The sequence below is a fragment of the Betta splendens genome, chromosome 5, assembly GCF_900634795.4.
Source record: "Betta splendens chromosome 5, fBetSpl5.4, whole genome shotgun sequence".
In the NCBI taxonomy this organism is placed as follows: Eukaryota; Metazoa; Chordata; class Actinopteri; order Anabantiformes; family Osphronemidae; genus Betta; species Betta splendens.
The window spans coordinates 6,931,417-6,953,269 of NC_040885.2; the positions used below are offsets into that span (position 1 = coordinate 6,931,417).

A 21,853-nucleotide genomic window follows, 5' to 3' on the forward strand; every position below is an offset into this window, starting at 1 on the left:
TTCTGTGCTCAGCAACTTGAAAAGAGGAACTGTAATATTAAAAGAAGTACGCATTGCACCGTGCAGAATGGCCCTTGGCAAAACTAATTATTAAATTATTATATCATTATTATTGATGTCTTCGTTGATCTGAAACGTTTTCTATAACTATACGCTTGCTGTTAAATGGGCCGAATAGAAGCAATGTCTATTAAGATGTAACGGCGTGATTGGATGAGTTCGGAGGTCTTCGCCCCTCGCTCCCCTGTGCGCGGAATCTCCGAGGCGCCGCAACGCCGGGCTCGACCAGCAGGGGTCGCTGTGAGCTGCGCAGGAACGGAGCGGAGAAGAGACGGGGCCTGGCCTGGGAATTCGCTGCTCGCTTCCCATTCTTCCTATGCAGACAGACACACAACATGGCGGACTAGAATAGTCGGCCGACGCGCCCGGATACAGCGCATAAACAGTGGGATTTAACACCTAAGAAGGCCAAGAAAGTATCCTGTGAACGGGGGGAGCCCCGGGTCCGTGGAGGGCGCCTTCCTGCCGGGACTTAACAGATGAACTGACCGCGGAGCGTGAATTGTAGCCCCCGATCGTGCTTCCCTCCTCTGCCATCACCCAGGTCCCCCCACCCCGCTCGCACTCTCGGTTTCTGGGGTGTGGAGACCGGGGCCGGGGTTGAGTAACGTGGAGGAGCGAGACGAGGCCAAACCCCGCTCGGGTTCGGGTTTTCCACCCCGCTCGGGTTCCCTCCGGACGCGACGCGAGTTGTGGTAAGTTTTTTCCCGTTTTCGCCGCGCGGAGCCCGAACCCCACCACTTGTTACAATGTCGCCGCAGCGGCGTGTCTCGTCCCGCCGTAACGCGGTGTCACCCGCGCGCGGCCGCCGCTTCGGCCCCCGCGGCGTCCGGGAGCCGCGGGCGCGGACGGAGCCGAGCTGGTTGCGGGAGTTGCGAAGCCCCGGAGCCGATGGAGCGTTTCCGAAGGGGCTCGGGGGGCAGGAGGTGGGGGGTGAAGGGGGCTTCGGGAGGAGTGCGGCAGCATTTTACAAGTGGGCTCGAGCCCACGCAGATGGTGCTGCGCTGGAACAAAGGGGGGTCCGGGTCCGTCCTGCGTCTATGAAGTAGACTTTATTGATCAACGCTTTGTTATTACGCGTCCAGGGTGTGTGTGTGTGTGGGGGGGGGGGGGGGGCTGTGGGTGGAGGGGGGCTTCATGGGACCCACAACAGGAATTAGGTCGCCCCAACGTTAACTCGTACGCTCTGTCAAATCACAGCGGCTGCTTTGTGCTTCTCTTCTCCGGCGCTCAGACATTGACGCTTTTGTGCGCACACACTCTGTTACAACCTCCCCCTCAAAGTTCTTTTTTTTTTTTTTTTATTTGTTCTAATGATTAATCTCCCCTCTTTTTGTTGGGTGTAGCCGAACGTGCCGTTTCTGTCTCGAGGATCTCTTTCCCTTTTCGTTTTCGCCTGCATGGTTTTCTCACCCCGTTAAAAGCTCGTAAAGCCTTTGGCCTGGGACGTGGTGAGGCGCGTGAACGGGTCCACCGAACGTCAGCTACAAGAGCAGTCCAGCAGCAGAACCAGTTTGCTTGAAAGTCAGCGCAGAGATAAGCATCGGGCTGAGGAGGCATGGCTTGTTAAATGTGAAAAAAACCCCTCTGTGCTGGAGCTTGACTCATCACATCTGGACTGATTTACTGAACTGTAGAACGCAGTCGTACCTCAGACTGGGTGCTTTTCCACTGCAGCGGGGCTCAACGTGTCACCGTGGGGTCATCAGCTGCACCCTCCTGCACCGTGTGACCCAGCGACCCCCGCGCCCCAGGCCTGGATGCGCGCTGCGCTGGAAAAGGCCGTGGGAGCTGCTGCTGGTTGTGGAGCAGGTCGTCAGAGTTAGGGGGAGAGAAGCGCCGCTATCGTCCCACCCAATGCCTTTCTGTGCCCATATCTTCAGCTATTTTAGGAGAACAGTTATTTCTGTCTCCGGCTCCTGGATGCGTTTTAGAAGAACGCGAGTGAGCGCTTTTCATCGCTGGCCTGGTTTCCAAAAATAAACAAAAGTGTAGCTTGAAATGGCCCCGTGGGACTCTGCGCGACACTTTGACGGTCAGATCTTCAAAGGCTGCACACGCGTTGAGAAATTTCACAATTTCAGGGTGTTCATGCAGTATTATGAGTTGGCTGCTTGGGTGGGGCGGAAGGTATGTTTTCGTTTCCACCTGTGGGCCCACACGCTCCACTGTGGACGAGCTCTGTAATTCAGCCTGTGACACCGTAAACAGGGCTACTTTTAGAGGATTGTGAAGCATTATGCAGCCCGATTACAGCTACGCGCCGTCTCGTGTGACCTTGACCTGACATTTCATTGCTCAATGCAGAAAGTGAAGTTGGGTGACAATAATATAAATCAACCGTCTTGTCTGACAGGGGGGAAAACTTTATTGGGAATCCTCCTGCTCTGTTCCCTTCTTTTGTAGCTATGAAGTAGTAATTATGGATCCTTCAAATGATCCAGTGAACCTTTTATTGTACGGCCTCCTGATGTGGCGTAATTGATGTTTCTGGTTCACCACAGCTGGGGTGGATGTGGACGATGTTTTTTTTTTTTTTTATTCAGTGAGCTTCAAAAACCAGCTGTAATTTTCTATATAAGTATTTTACACGTGAGAAGTTATTTCAGCTCCTGAGCTTTTGTGCGATCTGCTTATTCCTTCGTTGGAGTTCGTTGTGCAGCCGCCGCAGGTCAAGCAGGTTTTGGTTCTTCTATCGTTTTAGCTTATGTTTTTCATTTAAAATAGAAGAAAACCTTGCCTTTTGCAGATTACATCAAGTGGAGTTCAGGTTGAAAACCAGTCAGGAGTTGTAATTATAAATATTGTGTGTGTGTTTTATGGATCTTTTTCATTTTCCGTGCTCGTGCAGTCTTGCAGTGCGTCGCTTCAAAATGTCGGGGGAAGAAAAGTAATTTTGGAGGAGCATCATCACAACAGTGCTGTGAAGTTCGATCTCCGATGGTTGTCTCTTCATCTTCGTCTTATCTTTCAGGAGAGGAGGTGGGGCTGAGTGTGGTAGTAAACCGTCTCCAAAGACACGAAAAGCTTCACTTTAGGTTTCTACCGCTGCAGCAAAGCGAAGATGAACCGTATTGCAGGAATAGGAGCCGCCACGAGATGCTGTTGTCGGACCTGAGTCAAAGTATTGACTATTCATTTTGGCCTCCACGTTTTTGTTTACATTTCCTTGGGAAACCTTTGTCGAGGGGTCAAATAATTCAAACCGCTACAATGTAAATAAAATCTGGAATTATGCGTGTTGGCTCATGCTCAGATCTGGTCCCAGCTATATACTGCCTGTGAAAATCCGTCTCCGTGTTTACATTTCAAATGTCGAAAGTGATAGCCGCTCTGGTTAACATTGTGGCCTTTCAGTTGCCCGCTTGGCCTCGCACCCCACTTCAAGGTCACAGTGGCTTCTGTGGGGAGGCCATGCTTTGCGCCTCCACATCCTCTCTGTGTCCAATGTGGGAACGCTCGAGAGGCCTTTGGCATGCTCTGTGAGAAACCCCACAATGAAACGGACACGGAGCTGAGCTGAGCTCGCTCACTCCTTTCACTCATCGAAACAAGCAAGGTTTTTTTTTTACCCTTTTGATGGGCCCAAATCATCATTACTGTCTTAATAACAGACCCAGCGGTCACTCCCGCTCATATGCGTAGCCAGAATAGCGATCCCGTGCTTGTCCTCATCTTTTCATCAGCCAGCCAGCTCATGAATGAAGCCCACAGGAACAGAAACCACACCAGCAGGGAGTAGTATCCCTCAGAAAGGGAAGTCCAGAGGATTGTGGCTGTTGTATGTGGCACTGGGGACGTATAATCTGTGGTCTGTTTTAGTGTAAGAATCCTAGCGGCCCTGACTTAGGCCCACTTCAGTCTGTCAAGACAAGCATGCACAGTATAGCTGTTGCCCTGGACCCCACCACCCCACACCCTCTCCTCCCAAAACACAGAAACAGTGTTACTATACCATGAATGCAGACAGACGAGCATTATCTTGCACTGCGGCCGCTAGTGGAGCAGGATGTCTTACAGAAAGCCGGAGGGCAATGCTCTCTGCATAACTGCTGAAGATGCCCCAACCACTGACACGTCTCCAGGATTCGCCTGTGTTGGGTTTCCAGCCCGCTCGTTTGCCTCAGGTTCTCCTCCGTGAATTATTAATGAGATGTGTTGACGTTAAGGCCATAATTTTTCAGATTTTGGTCAACTCCAGTTTAAATAAATCATAATATGCTGCGGAAATGGCAGCAGTCATTAAGCATTCTTGTCTCAGGCTGAAGTATTTTCTTCCCCCCGTGAGAATAGAGAGAATAAAACTGCCTCAGTTCTAAGCTATTCATTAATTCATGTCCATGCAGTCGGAAAAGATACTTATTGCTTCACCTAAGGTCACAGGTACGTACAAAAGCACGGGTGAAATGCACAGACTTGAATGGGAGCCCTCCATATTAAATGACTACCTTGCATTGATCTTACGTCTTGGCCTTTGGTTGTCATGGAGATGTAATTGGACTTCCTTTATATTCTGCCTATAAGTGTTCTTTTCACCGTGTGAATGAAATGGCATGGGAACAGCCCTGCCCTTTCACAACTGTGTGATTGCACTCCTGCGAGTCCTGCAGTTGGCCACAGGCACAGAGGCAACTGTCTTCATTAGTTGGTCAGGCTCAGCCTTAAGGATTTGGCTCTGCACAGAAAGATTTAAACGTTGGGTTAAATGACTACACGAGGTGAATATATATTTTTCATGAAAACACTGATTTTCTTTGACACGTGTCTAAACTTTTACCAGATACTCTGGATTGCTTCAAATGGAGTCACATAAAACCAGTAAAAATTAAAGATACAAAATATTTGAATGATATTTGTGCAACCAAATTTGCTAAATGCCGCTCCGACAACACTGCATTGAAATCGGTGTAAAACAATGAATGCACCACATCAAAGGAAATGTTTAATGATTAAAACAGAAACAACCAAAAATAGGAATCCTCTGCTCGGGAGCGGTGGGGGCAGATCCGGTGAAGGGAGCTGAAATCCTGCTGTAGAACCATAGCTCCCATGTGTGGCAGAACGGGTACTTGCATAACAGTTTTATCCACATCAATAACAATCACCAGATCTGCCTTTGAAACTCATTATTTCAATGTTGTGCTAGTAATCTCTGCTGTGTTAAACCTTCCAGGATCCAGTTCCCTCTGTCCGGCTTATATCCCAGACACGTTTGAACCCTCTGTGCCCTGACAACTCAGTTGTGGACTTTGAGTTGGGACGTTTGGTCCTCGACAGCTTAGGGCTCATGGGAAGTGTGGTCTTTTGTTCCACTACAGCACTAGATCACTTTTCAAGAGTTATCCTATCACACAAAGAAGGTTGCATGACATATACTTGAAATAACTACTAGCTTCCTGCATCAAGTATTAGACATTTAGCTACGATTTGACCAGTTTCGGTTTGATTACTACTTGGATAGTTGTGCACTATTTGGCAACTACAGCTGATGCATACTTGCCATTTTTGACCATAAATTACAGGTACAGACCTATTGGGCTCTATCAATTACTCGCCCTGTCACCGTGTTTGCCCTCTAATAAATCTGTTGGTTCTCGGTTTTTGTTCTGCTCTCTAGACTTGTGACGTAGGGCAGCTCTCCCCTACTGTGACTGCTGTAAAGGCTTTTCTCTTAGTGCTGTGCCTTGTCTAATATTCACTCGGTTGCACAACACAAGCTCAAAGTCAGGAGAGCGTGAGCTGCATGACTACTCTTTGACTGCATTCACATTCATTAATAGATGCCCCTGCAGTGAATAACGTGAAGACTCTGTTGGAAATGTATTCATTTCACTATTTGATGCCACCACACAACAGAGCAGGACACTGAGTAAAGGAACACCAAGGATCAATGATAATCAGTGGGTTATGAAAGCTGTTTATGAAACACGAGCAGTTCAAAAAGGTAACCAACTACCTGTTGTTTTGTGAGGAAGGATGTGATGTCATCAAAGGTGTTTTAGTATGTTTCCTGCATTTTGATCAGTTGAATCAGAATAAAACCCCTTAAAGTCCCTCAAAGAGCCACCTGTGCAGCGCCTCTTAAATTAATGACAAGCTTGACCAGCACAGACCTGAAGAAGCGCCTCATGCATCTACACATGCGAGCGCTTACTGAAATAGCGCTGCTCCTCACGAGGCCAAAACACATTAGGATTGATCTCAGGGGAGTCGGACTTTCAGGACTACGCTGTCACTATATAAAGGCCTTTCAGGCTCCTGCAGCATCTGTTAAGCGAAGGTTGGCAACAGGACCGGCGTGTATCACTTTGCACCAACACAGGTGACATCATCCTGATTCACCAGTCCACACACACACACACACAATGCAGTGAGTCACGCTTCATTAAAAAAAAAGCCTGTCGATGTGAATATATCCATTAGTGCTAGTTGTTAAGTCAGATACCACATGCAGTGTAACTCTAATTTGCTTTAATCGGAGCCAGTGGCACAGCTTGTCCATTATCGCTGAGTCAGTCCTTTTAATGAGTACTGAAGGGGGAGATAGTAGAAGCAGGGCTTCAGGTTGTGATGTGGTTTTTGAGGTAGCAGGGGATTTGTTTTGTGTATATAAGCTGACAGCAGACGGAGGAAACGTGGGCTTTGATTCATGGTTACACAAACAAGCTGCCGGTGCAAGGAGACGTCTACTAATACAATTTTTTTAATAAATTTACTTTTCTACTGATGCCGTATTTATTCTTAATTAATGGGCGTACTGAGGACAGATGACTGAGAGACAGCAGAGAGGCAGAGAAACAATTGGATTTGTAGGTTAATAACTGCCTCATTGACCTCATCCGTTGTTCACCGCGGCCCATGTCCGGCTGCAGCCGGAGCCAAACCAGAACCCGGGGTTCGCACCAGCACAACAGCAGCTTTTAGCTTTTAGCACCTCTGCCCCCTGCTTTGGTAATCTGCCGTGTAACGCATGGCCTCGTGGCGTTTGACTCGGCGCGAGTGGAAGTGTCTCCGCGAACGCGCGCAGATGCGCCGGATTATTCCCGGGTCGGGACTGTGAGATTAAGTCCGGGGATTATCGCAGCTCGGTCAGCGAAACAACAGCTTTGTTGCCCTGTGGGATTGTGCAAAAGGCTGCGTGACCCGGCGCCCGGGGCCTCCGTCGCGCTTTCTCCAGGCCCGTCCTCTGTCATGTCATTGTGCTAAGTGCTGATTCACGGCCGTGGCAGGAATTTCAATGTGACACCAATTCCGCCATGCGTCGGGCGACCGCTGCTCCGTAGCGAAGCAGTGTTGCCGGGCAGAGAGCATGTTATGATGAAACTCTCCTGCAACAAGCACAGCAGTATGTTTTATTTCTGTGACCTTGGCTGTAAATTGGATAATTTTCCTTACTGAAAAATCGCTTTCCTGAGCTTTTATTTACTTCATGAAGCACCAGGAAGCTAAAAAAACGTCCCGTTGCCCGGGCGACGTCGTGAATAGACAGCTACTTCTGCCTGTGTGTCATTCTTCCATTAATTAGCCTAATACTGATTGTGCTGTCACATCTCCTAAGGAGCGAGTAGAAAACAGGCCATGAAGCGGCGGTTCAACAACTATAAGACTATAACGATGTCCTCTGTTTGCTTTCTAGGATCACGCTGGGCGAATGAGTGTTTGATGCCAACGTCGCACTTTTGGGTAAACAACATTTAACACACTCGCTCACATACGCGGCCTAATATTATGCAAGTATTTCACTTTCATTTCAGATGAGGGAGTGTTGCCTTGAGCCTCTGGGATTAGCAGAGAAAATTAATATTGTATACGGCCCAGCCGATTATTCGTCACAGAAACCTTCAATCTCCATGTTTTACTTTGTTGCAGGGCAGAATGGGTGTGTGTCCCCTGCTCCTGCTTCTCTGTCTGGCCCTCGGGGCCTCAGCCCAGGATCCTGTCCCCTCCACAAGTACAGCCCTCATCCCATTAAACAGCTACTACTTCAAAACTTGCATATTATCTGACCTGACCATGTTCGTTTTATTTCCAGGTCCTCCAAACGCCACCGCCTCCCTGAACCTGACAGTCACGCACGCAGCAGTACACGTGGGCCCGCCCATAACACCTGCCGCTGCAGTTCTCCCAGCGACGCCAGGACCCACGGAAACCACCACAGCAGAAGTACAAACCACAGCCACGACGACGACCACAGCTGCAACTGCAAAGCCAGGTGGCGCCGGCGACATCCCGCCCTCTGATGCCAACGACACCTCGGCTGAGTTTCCGCTCCCCCTGCCCCCACCTCCGACTCCCAACGACGCCACTCAGGCACCTCCGACCACCGCCCCCCCCCCTTCTCCGACCCCATCTGTGGAGGAGAGCGAAACCACAGGCCCTGCTACAGACACCCCGCCTCCGGAGATGGAGACCACCACTCTACCTGAGCCATCCACCTCAGACACCACTCCACACGGTGAGTGTTGGTGCATGTAGAGCTGTGACAGACACTGTAAGGGTCATTAGAGATCACCTGCAGGACTGGTTGTAGTTTAGTGGTGTGGAGATTGTGGGCGCCTAAGAAGTGATTGACATCTCTTTCTTAAGTCAGATAATTAAAATTGTTTCTACCACCATGTTTTTTCTAACCTCAGTAACTGGTGTATTGATGAAATTGTGACTATATTCAGTATCAGCACACAATTAATCAGCAAAACCTGCAGCTGAACACGGGACGTTTTTCACACATCTCTCACATCCTCTGCTTCCACCCAGCACCATTCACAAGAGTGTGGGGAAATCAATAGGGTTCAGTTCACACCATGTGTTTCAGAGCCCTGTTGTGATTTTTCTGTTGTTGCTGCTGGTGTTAGATTTTATCTGTGGCAAACTGCTTCTTGGCCTGAGCGGTGGAGTCGACATGGTCCCTTCAGGCTAGCGTACAAGCCTGTCTAGAAGAGCTCTCCTGCTTCAGGCCCGCGGTCCATGCGACTGGGTGGCCTCCTCGACGTGGGCTTGTTTGTTCTTCCTGTTGAGCCCAGCGCATTCTGGACGCTTGCGTCAGTGTGAGCTGCACCCAACAACGTGGTCGCTGGAATGCAGACAGAAACCTGCACTTCACTTTGCTAATCCCTGGCTTCATCCTGGCTGAAGCTAGGCTGTATCGTCTGTGGATGGAGTCAGGGTGGGTGGGGGGTTCTTGTGGCCCCATCCAGTTGCGTGTTACTCATGCAGGGCTGAGAGAGAGAGAGCAAGTGGGCTTCCTGGTCAAGAGGCGACCTTTAATATTTTAGACAGCTGAACATTTTTCTGCTTTTAGACCCCATTGTAGCAGGGCTGGAAATATCCTGATGTGACATACCTGCTTCTGACCAGTCATCCACAAGAATCTGGAAACCACCAAATTGGAGGGGCAAGACACTGACGAAAGTGTCTGGTATTTTAATTTAAAAACAAGTCGTGCCAAGTCAGGAATTCTACTGATTTGTGTCATTACCACAACATGTTGTTTAATATGATTTGAATGAAATACAAATGCATTGTCTTTAGGCAGCTTTGAGTCTTTCCGCTGCCCATCCTAGTCATTTTCTTGTAAGTGTAACATGATTCCCTCATCCTTCCCTTCGACATTAATTATTCATCTTGCATCACAAATCACTATCATATGTCATTGATTGATTCGGAAAGACGGTTTCATTATCTAGCATTATATTAACAAGTATATTCTGAATAAAAGAATCTAAGTTGTTGCTGCAAAGCATTTAAATTCAAATTTCGGGTGAAACAGAGTTTATGCCTGGTAACATAAATGCAACAGATGCTCTGCACTAAATGGTATGTCTATTATATAATATAATCACTTTGGGCCCGTTAGGTGTTATATAATTGCTCCATTGTCTCCTTCTGGTCGTCTGTGGGCCTTGTGTGGAGTGCGATGAGCAAATGTAGATGGCATTGGGTCCGTCAGGGCTGTGTCCTTTCCACATGATGTCCATGGCCTGTTGTGCTCTCGCTCTTTTCAATGTACACATTGTCTGAGGGAGAACACTGAAAAGTCCTGGGAACTCTGTGCAAAAATGCAACATAACTGGGCACGGCTCCAAAGTGCTTCCCCCAAAATGCTCATAGGGTGCACAAAGTCAAATGATGCATTCTTTGCAGCGCGAGGAGCAGCCTTGGGATTTCAATGAATTAATGTAAACAGCTGCAGCTTTCTAGAAAGTCCAGCTGATGCAGTCTAATGGGTATTATTTTGTGCTGCTTTTGTGTTAGGTCATCTGGACAACTGCACGTTTGCCTTAAAACAGTAACTTGTGTGCATGGTGGAAACATACAAATAGGTCAACCATTGCAGTCTGCAGACAACGTTAGACACAATACACAACTCGGTATGTGTCATGTCTAATGAGTCAGAACAACTTCTCCTGGAAAGTGTAAAACACAATTTCTGCTTTAGATTTAAATTAACATTATAAAAACAAAGTCAGTCAAAAACTTTAATAAATATATAATATAGCAATGTCTGCAGCCGTTCTGGGTATATCCGGTAATGGAAGGTGATGGTCAACCCGCTCAGTTAAAATGTGATTCGTCGCTCGCTCCAAAGGACAGGTTGCTTCTTCTTTTCCTTTAGAAAGCCACTGAAATATTAACATGGGCAGCCATTACAGACATACAGGCCTGTGCTCGCCCTGAATCTTTTTTTACCTACCTTTAATAAAGTCTTTTATGAATATAAATGAATGCTGCCTTAACATTAGGCAGCCATAGACCTTTTATGAAATGTTTTTGTGAGAACTGTTTCATTTATTAAACCTCTAACATTTGTGGTTTTGCCTGTTTTCTTCATCCTAGTGAAATTAACACAGGTTTTGATCCTGATAATATATTTGAATAACTTGAACATCCACGTTCAACAAACTAAAGAAAGGGGGACATCTTTTTTTTTTGCTCTGGCTATGAACCAAAGTTCGACTTATTCTTCATTTTCTCTCTCAGGTGTAGACAATCCCTCTGGTGACATGCCGATCATAGCTGTGATGGTGGCCCTGTCCTCTCTGCTGGTCATCGTCTTCATCATCATCATTCTCTACATGCTCCGGTTAGTGATATGCTTTTATAACATTCTTTATATAGCACGGAGACCCGAGGTGAACGAAGACCTAAGGTGGTGCTGTTGGTTACCATGGAAACAGCTGATTGGCATTCTGCTGTGAGAATAGAGCGATGTGTGTGTGTGTGTGTGCGTGTGTGCGTGCGTGTGTGTGTGTGTGTCATCATGTGAACTTTGGTTCTCCTCTTCCACAGGTTTAAGAAGTACAAACAGGCAGGAAGTCATTCGAACTCCTTCAGGTTAACCAACGGTCGGTCCGATGATACAGGTAAAGCAACCACACCACCATTACTGTGATTTGTAGTTTGTAGCCTTTAGAACTTTGCTAGTAAATATGCACAACCGGCTTGACCAAACTTGTCATTGAGTGTTTCCTGATAAAGCTCGATTGATCCTGCTTCCCTGACTGATAACATTTCACAGGCTGACTGTTGGCACGAGGCTTTTGTTCACTGTGATTACCTAACAGGGCTGCAGTTATTGCCATCATGTTGCAACGCTGACCTGTATTGCCCTCTGGTGGGCGTCTGTAGTAAAGACAGATAAAAAGTCTGTTGCTGGTTAAGACGGTTCCTCTCTCGTTCCTACCTCATCTCTCATGTCTCCGTCCCACCCTTCCCTCCTGTCCCCTGTCTGTCTGCCTGTTGGAACAGAACTCCAGAGCGTCCCGCTATTGGCCCGTTCGCCCAGCACAAACAGGAAGTACCCGCCTCTTCCTGTCGACAAGTTGGAGGAAGAAATGAACCGTCGCATGGCTGATGACAACAAGCTCTTCAGGGAGGAGTTTAACGTATGCACACACTCAAGCTCGCGGATTTACACCAACAGGGGAAAATAATATACAAATTGCCTTAATCTTGGATGATACTAACAATAAGTCATGTGTCAGTTATAATAGGCTGCCATACACCTACACTCGCCATGAGAGACTATGAAAACAGTGTAATAGCAACTGAACTTTGCTTGACAGGAACACAAACTCCTAAATGCCATCTTGACAGAGAAATCAGCATAACCTAGTCAGGCATTGTTTTACAAAATACCTGTAACCTAAAGATCACAGTCATATTCCACTTACTTAGTGATGTGATTTAAAACTTGAGCAAACACTGCTGTTTTAAATTAAAAAACATCATTGTAGTGTTGCATCCATTTTAAATTCAGTTGACAACGAGATAGAGATGTGGTGGTGAATCGGAGAAGACACTCTATTCTGACAAATTTAGTGATCAATTATGAAAAAATAGATCTCCCTGAATAGCTGCAGAGTTGAGGAGCTCCCAACGTGTGTTTGACAGACAATCAGCCTGTTGCTGCAGCATGATGACATTAATTCATTCACTCATTCATTTGGTGTGATTATCTCTATTAGACGGGCACCAGATACAAAGAAATGGAGCCGAAAGGAAATGATGTGCAGGGTCACACTGAGATAAGTGACAGCGATCCCCATCTGATTTATGTTTGTGCTGGTGTCTAGGCGCTGCCCGTCTGCCCGATCCAGGCGTCATGTGATGCTGCTTCCAAGGAGGAAAACAAAGAAAAGAACAGATATGTCAACATCCTGCCATGTGAGTGACAACCCTGTGACAATGACGGACACTGACTCAGTGCGTCTGACTTTTCAGCTCCCGGAAGACTTTGTCAGCATTTATCTAGAGAGTGATAGTCTAATCACCATATCATTTAGGAAAAGAGTTAATCATTGTGCAGCTCTGTCAATGCTGCTCTTCTGATCTTCTTTTGCTTTTTCTCTGTGTCTTGGCCTTGGTAACAGACGATCACTCCCGGGTGCATCTCTCATCTCTCGAGGGCGTCCCTGACTCTGATTTCATCAATGCCTCCTTTATAAATGTTTGTATTGTTGCATCATTTTTCTGTTACCTGTTTTATAAGAGATGTTCTTTAAATATTATAACTTCTATATCTTATCTCTTTGTTTTTTGCTTGTTTAGGGTTACCAGGAAAAGAATAAGTTTATTGCAGCTCAAGGTGAGGTTTGTTCTTGGAGTGCAGTGCAAGTGAACCAACTACTTGATTGTAGCTCACTGCTTGCCCTCTTCTTCTCTGTGTTCGTCTTGGGCTCCCAGGACCAAAGGAGGAAACCGTCAATGACTTCTGGCGGATGATCTGGGAGCAGAACACAGCCACCATAGTCATGGTGACTAATCTGAAGGAAAGGAAAGAGGTAGGCAGGCTGAAGCTGGAGGGAGCATGATGGTGCTTACGTCTGATGCTGCGACCAATAGAATCTGTGTAGATTTTAAATTAAGTCCTTACATAACAACAAGCACGACTAGTCTTAACATTATGTGTTGAATTGCCTCAGTGTGTCCCTATGGTAAACTAAACTGTATGTTTTAGTGTAAGTGTGCCCAGTACTGGCCGGACCAGGGCTGTTGGACATACGGGAACATTCGAGTGTCGGTAGAGGACATGATGGTTCTGGTGGACTACACCATCCGCAAGTTCTGCATCCAGCAGGTACCACACATCTCTTAATAAGGAGCATTTTATTGTAAATTTATGAGGACAAAGGCTGACAGCGTTTAAACATTATGTTTTTGACCTCAGGTGGGGGATGTGTCCGGGAAGAAGCCTCAGAGGCTCGTCACCCAGTTCCACTTCACCAGTTGGCCAGACTTTGGGGTGCCCTTTACCCCTATTGGCATGCTCAAGTTCCTCAAGAAAGTCAAGACCTGCAACCCACAGTATGCCGGGCCCATTGTGGTCCATTGTAGGTAGGTGGAGCAGCGCTTACATTTTTATTTTTGGGAATTTTTGTGTCCAGGCCATAGAGCTCACCACATGTGTCTTGTCAGTGCGGGCGTGGGGCGAACAGGCACCTTCATAGTGATTGATGCCATGTTGGACATGATGAACGCGGAGAGGAAGGTGGACGTGTTTGGCTTCGTCACCAGAATCAGAGCCCAGCGCTGTCAGATGGTCCAGACTGATGTAAGTACTGAAGGCAAATTACACTCATGTCCTATTTATATTAAGCCTGTCTCATTGTCATTTTTACTTCGACTTGTCTTCTTCCCCGTCTCTCTTTCTCTTTCCGACAGATGCAATATGTGTTCATCTTCCAGGCCTTGTTAGAGCACTATTTGTACGGAGACACAGAGCTAGAGGTGACCTCTTTGGAGTCACACCTGGCAAAGCTCTATGCTCCGTCACCTGGAGCAGGCTGCAGTGGCCTGGAGGCTGAATTCAAGGTCCGTTCCTGTGATATTCTCCATATTTTTCTTTAATTAGACCTCGTCTCGTTCCAGTAAAACGTGTCACTGCTCTGGAAGACAGCAGAATTTTTAAATATTTATGATTAATCTGTGTGATGTAACTTCTAGAAACTCACGTCTATCAAGATTCAGAATGACAAAATGCGGACGGGCAACCTGCCTGCCAATATGAAGAAGAACAGAGTGCTGCAGATTATTCCATGTGAGTGATGAGGCCAAACATGAGGGCTTCAGTCGGTACAGCTGTGCCAGTATGAGACACTTATCAACTGTATCCTTCCTCCCACCAGACGAGTTCAACAGAGTGATCATTCCAGTCAAACGTGGCGAGGAGAACACCGACTACGTCAACGCCTCTTTCATTGATGTGAGTGTAAACGTGCCTGGATCAGGGTGGATCTTTCTCCTTTGTACCGCTGGTCCTCTAACCTCTCCCCGAATCCGTTCCCAGGGCTACCGTCAGAAGGACTCGTACATGGCCAGCCAGGGCCCCCTGCAGCACACCACGGAGGACTTCTGGAGGATGATCTGGGAGTGGAGGAGCTGCTCCATAGTCATGCTCACTGAGCTGGAGGAGAGAGGACAGGTGTGGATCCATTCGTATGTTGCATGTGTGCAGTTTTGCAAAATGTAGCGTTTGGTGTCAGATCGATACGAGCTAAAATAGAATATTGATATTAGATCATTTACTGGTAGCTGGGTGCCTTGTGTCTTGTGTAACATGTCGATAATGTGAGGAATGGAAATGAATGCCTGGCATACACAGTAATTATCAAGGTGGGTTGGGTTTAACTGTTGAATTGTCATGCAGGAAAAGTGTGCTCAGTATTGGCCCAGTGATGGAGCCGTGGTCTTCGGGGACATTTCCATAGAGATTAAAAGGGAGGAGGAGTGCGAGAGCTACACGGTGCGTGACCTTCTGGTCACCAACACCAGGGTAAGACATTCAACAAACAGTCCTCCACACGTCCTAGCAAAGCCTGTTGTCCTTTACAAATCCACTGCTATATATAGTGCAGACCTGCCCTTATCCCTTTGTCCTCCTCCGTCCCTGCAGGAGAACAAGGCTCGAGCCGTGCGTCAGTTTCATTTCCACGGCTGGCCGGAGGTGGGCATCCCCACAGACGGGAAAGGAATGATCAATTTAATCGCCGCCGTGCAGAAGCAGCAGCAGCAGTCTGGTAACCACCCCATCACTGTACATTGCAGGTAATGCTCACACTCTCACTTATCTCAGCTGCTGCTTGTATGTGTATACACACACACACATGTACATACATACATATACATGGCCCACACATATAAATTGTTGCTTGTTGCTCAGTTCAGAGCTCAGAAGAATTGTTCCCATCTTCCTCGTGACATTTGATGATTCTTCTTTAACATACAGACTCAACAATGCCTCCTCTGTGTTTACTATATTCTGCCTGTTTACTGCGCTGTAGATGTTACTGTGAATGAAATGTGTTTTGTTTCCCTCTTACAGTGCTGGTGCTGGCCGAACAGGGACCTTTTGTGCATTGAGTACAGTTCTGGAGAGGGTGAAGGCGGAGGGCATCCTAGATGTCTTTCAGACAGTCAAGAGCCTCAGACTGCAGAGACCCCACATGGTGCAGACACTGGTAAGAAACTTGACCTGTCAAATAGGACTGACTGAATGGCTGTAATGGCAATGGTATAGCAGCAAGAGCTCGTTTCAGTCAGTATTTAGAATGAGGATGCTGTAGTCCAATCACTTGCCTTGTGTTAGTTGTGTTATTGGCTGGTTCCCTGGTTGACGTGGCTCTTTCTTCCTCTTCAGGAGCAGTACGAGTTCTGCTACAAAGTGGTCCAGGAGTATATCGATGCCTTTTCTGACTACGCCAACTTCAAATAGGGTCCTGCCATTGATGGATAGATATATGGATGGATGCCAGCGTACACTTCATGCAAATTCACGTACCAGAACACACACACACACATTACCGCGCAATGAACTGCATATTTCCATCTGATGAATTTTCTTTAAAGATTCATCACAACTTGATCTGTGGATGGGATGAACTGCCCATAGGAAAAGGGAACAGACGTCTTGGTCCAGAGGACAGGGAAGTGCAGTCAATTAGAGAAAATAACTGAGATGCCTTCTTGAATATTTTGTAATATTGTTCTTGTTAATACAGCCCTTCTCCCCTTCTTGCTTCCCCCATATGTACATATACTTACTGTGTTGCATCTTATTACTTTAGTTTCAGACACAGTTTTGAGTTTGGCTGCATTTTTGGGTGGCACCTGTAATGTATTTTATTAGTATATATAAATATATATATATATAAATATATATGACTATAAATCAAATGCTTTGGAGGCTAATGTAAGAAGTCTGAACTCAAAGTTCTGAGGTTTGGATTGTTTTATGTTTTAGGAACAGAGAGAGCATTTCTTTGCTTTGCCTGAGCCACGCTGTAGCAACGTGTGTGGTAGCAGAACCCAGGAGTTCCTCTGCAGATAAATCTTGGATAATGTCACCCCCAGATGTTTTCCCTCGCACACGCTCACGCAGCCATTTGTTACACTCCGAATTAGTGACGTCTACAAAACATTTTTCAAGGCACTTAAGAACATTATGACTGGAGCCAAGGTTCTCTGGGGTGTAGCGCAAAGTCTCAGGTTGACACACACATAAACACACGCTATGAATATGAGGAGGCGTTTGTTTTCTTGAGTATGTGCATTGTGTGTTTGCGTGAACTAGAGCATAAGCTGTCAGAGGACACGATGCGTCTTGGCATCTCTGGCTTTTGTCCACTGAGTGCCAAAGCCCTTCACTCACTTGGTTGTGCAGCTCTGGAGTCTGGAGACTCTACCAACCATGTTAAGATACTCAGTACAAGAAAGCTATTTTACTATCCAAGACTAGAACAGGAAGTAGAGAATAAATATAATTTTGCCCCCAAATTTAAAAAAAGCAAGATTGGTCATGCTTTCAAGTAAATAATTCTTTATATTTCAAGGTCTGGTACAGTATCAGCAGCACTGTTGATCATCTTGACAAGCCATAAGTCCATTATTAAATTAGAAAGTCCCCACAATGTTTTTGTTTACAGATTCACATCAGTATTTCGGATTGTATTGATGTTTTTTATGTTTTTTGAATGATTTTTTTTTTTACCAGCCTCACTTCATAATGCTATGACGTCGCACTTTTAAAGAATGACTCCGTTACTTTCCACCATGAACACTGATGCTGAGGGATGTGGGTTTTGTTTTTTTGGATGCTGTTGCTAAAATAGCAATGAAATGTGTACACATTGTTATTTTTACTAGTGGAAGTGCCCATCAACGTTTCCTTTTGTTAATCACTGTCCTGTTTGGACACTTGAACTACAATGTTTTTTGTTAGATGAGGTCACAATTGAGGCCGGGCCCCTTATGATTGTAATAAAAGATGAATGATGTCAGTTATCCACAGGGATTCAGCTTGGTCCTAATTTCACCTCGGTCAGCTCAGGAAATGACTGATACCACGATTGTTTAAATTTACCAGATGAACAAATTTACCTTAGGTTCATCACCAAACATGACTCTTGTACAAATAGTTTGAGCTCTTTTCACAGGAGCATCCAGAAATGATGCATGAGACCGATGTTATTGGGACGACATAAGAATTTTAAACCGTTTTAGTATTTTTTTAAGTGATTTATTCTATTTTCTTGTCGCTTTTTAACTGAAACGAGCCCCAGACTTGTACATAATGTACAACAAACTAACACTCACGTGTAATTGCCTGTAGAAAGCAGCACAATCAAATTTAATTTATTAAAAGTTGATGTCATTAAAGTACATGCTGGATTTTAGGACAACTGGTTGTGTCGGTGTTGATTGTTTGAAAACTCCTGCACTATTTGCACCAAAAGCAAAAAGCCCTTAAAACTACAAAACCAAAATGGGATTTCAGGTCAAAAAAGATGATTTGACTCTGATCAAGGAATATGGTAACCATGTATGAACTCAAAACTCCTGCAGGGACTCAAAGTAGCAGATATGTTTATTTGACCAGTCACTGAAACTGTTGCTGTTCGTGCGTTGTCATTTCAGGTGTTGATTCATTCCAAAGCCTCACAAGTGCCCACGCTATTAGTTAGGTGCCATTTGTTGGACGTTTATTTATTTTGTGACTTACTGGGAAAGAATCACCTTTTTGTTTCGGGATATTCAGATATTTGGGAATTACACTGTCAAAAGTAAACAACACTGTGCCAAGTCATGAGACCCCCAATCTAACTGTTTTTACTATAGAACTAAAACTAAGTGCCTCACTGGTAGTGCTTCACTTTACAAAGCAAGTTAATTTAATCTACAAATGAATGAACATACCCTACATGTGAATCCCTTTTCCCTTTTAAATACCAACTGAAGACAAGTGACAAATCCCTATGATGAATTATTAGGGCCAAAACCCAGACTGGGTCAGTCATTGTGGGTTTTTTTTCTTTAACATTCCCTTAAGTCACTTATTTGTGCTGTTGATTCCTCTTGTTTTAGGTCAAACTAAGTCATTCTTTTAACAATTTGATTTCAATTGGATGGCTTCGCTTCATTCCATATCACTTAAATGTGGATTCCATGATAATCACTTTTGTGTCAATTTGAATATTATACAAAGCAAGCATGGATTTGGGCCACTACGAAGGAGATACAGCTTTCTGGGTTTCACTTCCCTCTATTCCTGAGATTCAGTGAAAAGAAAAGTAAAACATGCCTCAATGTCTATTGCTCTGTTCATTTTTCTATATCCTTCACATTTCCTATCTATCTCCAACCACTGCTGTTCACTTGTTGCTTCCTTTCCCCTTTTGGCTTTATCTTTGGACCATCCTTTTCACAGCCCACTCCCCTTTTGTACATAATGTAAGGTTATTTATATGTCATTCCTGTCTGCTGCCTTGCTTGTTTTTATTTCTTCTGCCTCTTCTTTATTTTTATTATTATTTTATTTTTTTTAGGGATGAAAGATTTATATTGAACTGTATCGGGACCATTTTAAAATGTATTACAGATGTGTTGTTTTGGCCATTTTCAATTTGGTATAATTGTCTTAAGCAAATACTATTTTTAATTTGCCTGTTTGTTTCTAGTGTTTTGTTATTCAACATTTGAAAATATGTATATATATAATTATATATATATGATAAAATTATATATAATTATATAAAGCCGAATGGCCTTTCTAAGCAAGATACTGTTCAAACCTAATAAAGTGCTTGAAATTTTACCATTTGCCAGTATTTATTGACTTCAAAACCTACAGCATAAAACACTATAACTCTGCGATCAGGCTGTCTTGATCTTCAGAGGTCTTTGTTGTTAACCAGAAATTGTGTTATTTGCACCTATCAATTAATCTTTATCTCATTTATTGTTGTAAAAATGTATATTTACAACACTAAATGAGTGTTGTAAATAGACTTGGCACAAATTACATATAGTAAATATGTAAATTGCTTTAAAAATTATATAAACAAAGGAAGTCCAGTTGACACTGAGGTAAATAATAAATAAAATAGTCATATATTTTATAAATAAAAAACAAATTTGAGGTTCTTACAGTGAACTGTTTGCATTTCTGTATGTTTTTACACACCATCCAACATTACTTGAATTTCACTTCTTTTTATAAGCAAATTGTTTGACCTGCAATATCAAATAGGTAGATATCTACTTTATTCATTCCAGCGGGAAATTCACATTTTCCAACAGTGTCCTCAGCAATCAACTGAGTCAACATGTCACACTACATGTCACATCTTGACTGAGAACTATTTCTAAATGTTAAACTTAAAAGCAAACGCATTTCATCCCCACAGCGACAGAAAACTCATCAGTGACCTGGTCACACACATACTGTTTGCTCTGCTTGTAATGAGATGCCCCAGAGTTTCTGTCTAATTGACAGGTCAGTGGGGTCAGAGATGAGTGTGATGAGTCACTGTGGTCAAACCAGTTACAAAATTAGGAGGAACAGGAACTAATGAGATTTACTTTTAAAAACACCTTTGTCCCAAAGGGCTATTTGCTTCATCCCTGGGAACAGAGGGACCAAAAGGTCCGATAATGGGCGTGGTGTATAGGGAAAGCTAACAAAGATGTGTTTGTAGGGCGGCCTTTTATAACAGTACATATATGTTGGAGAACGAAGACAGGAGGAAAATCTCAACCTGGGATAGCAAGAGTGAGCTTTAGGAAGGACACTGGCCGACAGCACTGTGTGACAAAGTCTTAACTGAGGTAAGAATTGTGCTTTAATATCATTTTACTGTACGTGCCTAAAGAATTAATTGTTAATGTTGGAATAAACATCAAGGTGACTTATGTATATAAGGTTTGGACAAACTTAACATCTGTGACTATTCTTGATTATTGTCTGTAATATTTTCAATAGAAGACTTAGGAAGCTGGTATAGTATAAAAACTACTTGTTAATTTTGATGTGTTCTAAATTAAAATCTAATCAAATCTATTTATGCCACAGCACAGGCTGTTGGCCTTTTTCATTAGAGAACTCAATTTTGTGTTTTGTATATATTAAGCTTATTTAAATCGTATCCCAATGAATAAAAAACTTTTTGTCCTGGCCTATAGGTGAAAATATCATGTGTGTCTCACGGTTGGTTCTGATCCTGGGGCTTCTTCTGTGTGTGGGGGCTCAAATGTCTAGCGCCCAGCATTGGTCCCACGGTTGGTATCCTGGGGGCAAGCGAGAGCTGGACTCATTTGGCACATCAGAGGTTAGGCCTTGTGTTTTTGGATGTAGATGCCACATGTTGTCTGTTAGTTGACAATTTTTTAAATTATTTTTATATTTTAACCTATTTAATTTGTTTGATTGCTGCTCACACATCCAGATTTCAGAGGAGATTAAGTTGTGCGAGGCCGGGGAATGCAGCTATTTGAGACCCCAGAGGAGGAGCCTTCTAAGAAACATTCTTGTGAGTAAATTGAAAGAAAATACAATTTATTTATGTAATAGAGAATATATAACAATAATTTACCTAGTGTTGTATAATTACATTGACAGTGATTGATTTGTGTTTATATAAAAATGGAACATAACCATGCAAGGAATCCGTGGTAATATTTTTTCAATATGAAACCTTGATGATATAATGTTTATTCTACTTGATGACATAATGCTTATTCTTAACATAATTTACTCTTTCCAGTTGGATGTCTTAGCCAGAGAGCTCCAGAAGAGAAAGTGAGGCTTTCCACCCAACACTGCTTTTCTACCTAGTGGCCCAATGTCATTGTCTTAACATAAAACAACTTGATGTTAATACGCCGATCTCATGTCTTTTTGTCCTTAAATACGTATTACAGAATCACATGGTTCGTCCATCAGACTCATATGTTAATATTATATTGACATGTAATAAAATGTCTATTTTAATATTAACTATTTTTATTTAAAGTCTTTTTC

At 44.3% G+C, this 21,853-nt stretch overlaps 2 protein-coding genes and 1 long non-coding RNA gene across 3 annotated transcripts; 2 read left to right on the plus strand and 1 right to left on the minus strand.

Annotated features, from left to right (window-relative positions):
* Positions 1-345: 345 nt before the first annotated feature.
* Positions 346-19,648, plus strand: ptpra (protein tyrosine phosphatase receptor type A). Its single transcript, XM_029150899.3, has 22 exons — positions 346-755; positions 7,697-7,743; positions 7,930-8,011; positions 8,093-8,515; positions 11,038-11,140; positions 11,347-11,420; positions 11,806-11,942; positions 12,633-12,723; positions 12,930-13,006; positions 13,108-13,144; positions 13,243-13,340; positions 13,517-13,636; positions 13,727-13,893; positions 13,975-14,110; positions 14,221-14,370; positions 14,503-14,596; positions 14,685-14,761; positions 14,846-14,980; positions 15,206-15,331; positions 15,452-15,603; positions 15,881-16,016; positions 16,196-19,648. Exons 2-22 carry the CDS (start codon positions 7,723-7,725, stop codon positions 16,268-16,270), a joined length of 2,511 nt encoding a protein of 836 aa, XP_029006732.1. The 5' UTR covers positions 346-755; positions 7,697-7,722; the 3' UTR covers positions 16,271-19,648.
* LOC129604090 (uncharacterized) lies at positions 8,787-9,516 on the minus strand. Its single transcript, XR_008694690.1, has 2 exons — positions 9,401-9,516; positions 8,787-9,275 (listed from the first exon to the last, which is right to left on the minus strand). It is a non-coding gene; the product is annotated as an uncharacterized LOC129604090 (long non-coding RNA).
* A 314-nt stretch (positions 19,649-19,962) lies between the features above and the next one.
* Positions 19,963-21,823, plus strand: gnrh2 (gonadotropin-releasing hormone 2). The gene is made up of 4 exons (XM_029151568.3): positions 19,963-20,661; positions 21,016-21,161; positions 21,279-21,362; positions 21,597-21,823. The coding sequence occupies exons 2-4, from the start codon at positions 21,027-21,029 to the stop codon at positions 21,633-21,635; spliced, it is 258 nt and encodes an 85-aa protein (XP_029007401.1). The 5' UTR covers positions 19,963-20,661; positions 21,016-21,026; the 3' UTR covers positions 21,636-21,823.
* Positions 21,824-21,853: the final 30 nt, after the last annotated feature.